General features: G+C 34.9%; 1 protein-coding gene across 2 annotated transcripts in view; it reads left to right on the top strand.

Moving 5' to 3' along the window:
* The first annotated feature begins 2,139 nt into the window (after positions 1-2,139).
* The window catches only part of LOC116001033 (phosphatidylinositol glycan anchor biosynthesis class U protein), a 5,514-nt gene continuing 3,125 nt past the window's right edge, over positions 2,140-4,528 (top strand). The window contains exons 1-7 of one of the 2 annotated variants that reach the window (XM_031240940.1): positions 2,140-2,343; positions 2,428-2,536; positions 2,661-2,693; positions 3,257-3,381; positions 3,489-3,623; positions 3,923-3,999; positions 4,174-4,436. In XM_031240940.1, coding sequence (XP_031096800.1) covers positions 2,187-2,343; positions 2,428-2,536; positions 2,661-2,693; positions 3,257-3,381; positions 3,489-3,623; positions 3,923-3,999; positions 4,174-4,436 — 899 coding nt within the window. In that variant the 5' untranslated portion in view covers positions 2,140-2,186. The remainder of the gene's footprint in view (positions 2,344-2,427; positions 2,537-2,660; positions 2,694-3,256; positions 3,382-3,488; positions 3,624-3,922; positions 4,000-4,173; positions 4,437-4,528) is intronic. The other variant, XM_031240941.1, reaches the window with a different exon arrangement.

Below are 4,528 nucleotides of genomic sequence, written 5' to 3'. Positions count from 1 at the left end.
ACCATTCTTCTTTAACAAAAAATGTGAGCTATTCTAATATTTGTCAATGGGAGTTAGAGTTTGTCTTCCATGCTCTAGTTAAATGTCAATTAGCAAGAGAGTACTAGGCTAGAATGTGGAATATTATAAATCCAGATGATTATCATGACTTTACTGATTGGGTAGTGGAAAATGTCAAGACTCTCAATAAGTATGATTTATCTATCTTGATCATGTTGTGTTGGAATATTTGGTTGAACAAGAATGACATGGTTTAGATAAATGTTTGCACCACGACAGTGAATATTACTGAACGTACTTTGTCTTACCTTAGGGATTGGAGGGAGATTACTAAAGGCAATCAAATAAGGGTGTTTCACACTGATAATGTTGTCATTTGATGTAATAAACCTCAAGTAGGATGGCTTAAGTTGGATGTGGATGCAGGTATTGATGTGAATGGATGAAAGGTGGGATTTGGTTGGATCCTGAGAGATGATCAAGGTAAGTTTCAAACAGCCAAATGCACCCCATGGACAGTAACATATTCTCCAAAGGAAGTTGAAGCGCTTGGCATCTAGGAAGCTCTTAGCCGCTAAAGATGATGGGCTACGATAATGTTATTGTTGAGTCTGATGCTCTAATTGTAATTCATGGCCTTAGTGCCAGTCTAGGAGACTCTTCAATTTGATTTGATTTTGCTAGACATTAAAGATAGATTGGGGTCAGAGATGGATCTATAAAATTATCTAAGTGGGGGTGATCTTTTGACGTTAGAAATGTCAATGACAAAATATCAAGCAACCATAATAAAGTTAAAATACAAAATACATTATAAATTACAATATAATGTTTTTGATAGATTACATGATAGTTAGGGTCAAAGCAAAAAATATACTTGAGTGGGGTGAAAATTTGAAAGCATTTATGACAAAATATGGAAGATAATCAATTAGATAAAATAATTTGAATAACTCTATATTCATAAATACTTTTTAATTTTAATTTCTTCTAGTTAGATCAACTTTAAGTTTTTCCAAATTAATTCGAATACAATGAAGTATAATATAAACTTGTATACTACATTAATTAAATGATTAATAAAAAGTAGACTAAAAGAACATTTAATTTGTTAATTAAATGATTCATAAAAAGTAGACTAAAAAAATATTTAATTTATCTTGTAAATGAATGAAAAAATATAAAATAAATAAGAAAAGATAAAGCAAGTATTGCTAATGGATTTTAAACCCCATGTGACATAAGCTTTTTAAGCTCAAGTTTGAAGTTCAACCAACTAAGCTACTCAAACTATTAGTAATTTGAACATAAATATAGGTTTTATATAAAATTTAATGCTATACAGTGGTTCCGTCCTTGATTGGGTTTGTTTCCCAATGTTTATATATCTTTTGTTAAGCGACTTGTGAATCAAGTGGCCCATACTCAAACTTGGATGTCCCCTTCTAAGTCAGGTTGCGAGGAGTGGATTCACCTTCATCTTTTTCTTTGTAATGTGTTTTTGAAAGATTTAATCTAATACTCCGTAGAAGTTTGTGATTTTTGCAATAATAAAAAAAAAACTCAATAACTATTTGTACTGGGCCCAATCCAGTGACCTAGTCCATTTAATAACGATGACAAAAAAAAAATACACATATATGAAAAAATATACTATGAATCAGGATTTAAACTGTATTGTGGATTCCAATATAAAAATAGCGTTTAGATTTTATACTTGCAATTGACACATTCTATACTTGCAGTTAATTGTTTATGTATCTGTAAACAAATTGAAGTGCATCAGGGTAAACAAATACGAAATATATAACATGATAATTACAAACACATAAACTGTTAATTGAAAGTACACATAAATTGTTAATTGCAAATACAATTAACATATTCTGTACTTACAATTAACAATTTATGTGTCTTCAAATTATTTACAAGTACAAAATATGTTAATTACATTCACATAATTATTGAACCATAAACATAATTTAAAATGCAATATGAACCTGGTCATGATACTTTGATACACCAATTGCGCACAGGCAGGCAGGCAAGCACAATTGTACAAATATATAAATTCAAAACGCTGTCGTTTTGGAGATGGACTTTCGGTTTGAAACCCGATTTGTACCCGGCATTTGGTTCCGGCAGCCAAGTCTGGTGAGCTCGTCTGATCCACGAGAGTTGCGCAAATGGAAGCGAGCCGGAAGAAGCCGAAGCCGAAGCCGCAATTTTGGAGATGGGCGGCGGCGTCAATCGTGTTCAGATTAGTTCTGATATACTTCCCCAAAAATCTCAACTTCGCAACTCGCCCGGAAGTCTCAACTCCCGTCACCAGCCTCCGCCGCCGTAAACCTCCCACCTCCACCTCTCTCTCTCTCTCTCCACGTCTCCTTTTTCATTGAAAATGATTTTTGATTTTAAATTATGCAGTGGCGGAAGGCTACTGGTTGAAGCAGTCGTCAATGTCGCCTTATGCTGGCTCTATGTACCACGGATCTCCATTGTTGCTCTCAGTTCTTGGTCCTCTCACTGGCAACAAGTAAACATTTCAGCTTCAACCTGGCAGTTATTATAATTATTATCATCATTTGGCTCAGAAACTTGGTTTATGAGTTTACCTGAATGTTGCTGATTAATGCAAATGCTTATGACATTGTTTTCAGAATTGACGGATTCTCTTACCATCTATTATGCAGGTATCTTCTCCTTCATTATTTAGTTTTTTTTTTTCTTCTTCATATTGCACAAAACACATTGACGCTTGGAATCACACACTGCATATGTTAGCAATGTATTTAGTTTGTGTTTGGCTTTGATCATAATTTACTGAAATATGAATGTTACATCATAGTAAGGTGGTCAACAAACATAGTAACATACAATTGCTCTGTTCTCTGGTGTTTTCTGTTGAACTATATATTAGGCAGTTAAAACTGTTGAGAATTTCTATGTGCATCTACGTGTATGTGAGCTGCACCACATTGGTGCTTTCAGAGAGCTGCAATTGCTTATAAGAGTGCTTTTAACTTTTTATTGATGATGGCTTTTTGATCTTTCAAATATTCATATTATTATGGTATCTTTCTAAAGCATATTTTAGTTAAAAATTTGAAGATGTTATGGATATGTGAACCATGTCTCTATTGATTTTACCACAGTTGTCTGGTGTTGCTTAGGTTCAGATCTGTATTTGTTGGTTGCCAGTTGTTTGAGAAATTATGAAGCTTTATGGACTATTTCAACACATTTTTGGATATAGTTTGGTTTCGGTGGTTGCAGATTTTATCTCTGCTATGCTTATCCGTGCAACTGGTCAGAGTCTTCAACGGGCATCTGAGAAGAGTTTAAAATCACTGGGGCTGGGCAAGCTCTTAGAAGATTCAGGTAGCTACCTGTTTCATGCCATTGATGCAACCACTTCATTTTCTAATTTTACGCTCATTTTTCCCATGCAATTTGATGATTCAGTTGTTCCCTCTCTTTATTCTCAGATATTCTACCCTCTGGAGACATTGCTGCTCTTGTGTACTTATGGAACCCTTTCACAATAGTTACGTGCATGGGTTTCAACACAACACCACTAGAAAATATGTTTGTAATCATTTCCATTTATGGGGCCTGCAAAGGTGAGCAGTTGCGAATTTTCTTGTATGAGACAAGTACTTCTTTTTGTGTGTAGTTTTACAACCCATTTACAGAAGAATCATGAACTTCTTAAGTTTACAGGAGCATTTTTTTAGTATTAAAATAGTATTTACTTCATCAGTGGAGTATTTTGCTTTATATAATTAGCCAAACCAAATGCTACAAAGGATCTCTGTATCTAACATCTTTGTGAATTGTGGACAAAACAGACATCTACAGTTGTAGTCAAAACATAAATAATCTAAATCTCCAACTAAGTTATCTTTTCTCATTGTCATAGGACTTGCTCCATTGGCAGCTTTTGGTTGGACCATAGCATCCCATTTGTCTCTTTATCCTGCAGTTCTAATTGTACCAGTAAGCTTTTCTTACAGACTTAAATATGTTACATAGGACTGAAATTCCTTTATTTGGTTTTCTGAGAGAAAATATATTGTCTTGATGATATCTTATTAATTGACCTTTGTATTTTTGTTATTTTCTTTAGTTCCATGATTTATATGAATTGGGCTAATCATTATTTCATTTCAGGTGATTCTTCTATTAGGCTATGGTCCGGATGCACCCCCAAGGAAGTTGTTCCTGCGGATACATTCAGCAAAAGACGAAGATATCAGCTTGAGTGAAAGCAATACTAGCAAGGGTTTAACAAGCCAGAAAAAGGAACTAACCTCTTTTTCTTGGCGACCTGTTGTGCTCTTTCTTTCCTGGGCTTTCATCTGGACTTCTTATATATTGGTTTTGTGTGGCATTTTTATGAGAGATTTTGGTGGTCTTCAAGAGATGTTTAAAAGGTATACTCTATCAGACACTTCCTTTCTCTCCCTGCCTCTCTCTCTCTCTCTCTCTCTCCCCCCCCCCCCCCCCCCCCCCCCCCCCCCCCCCC

Source organism: Ipomoea triloba, chromosome 13, assembly GCF_003576645.1.
Source record: "Ipomoea triloba cultivar NCNSP0323 chromosome 13, ASM357664v1".
Classification (NCBI taxonomy): Eukaryota; Viridiplantae; Streptophyta; class Magnoliopsida; order Solanales; family Convolvulaceae; genus Ipomoea; species Ipomoea triloba.
Note: the sequence above shows the minus strand (reverse complement) of the source record. Positions and strands in the feature narration are given on the sequence as shown.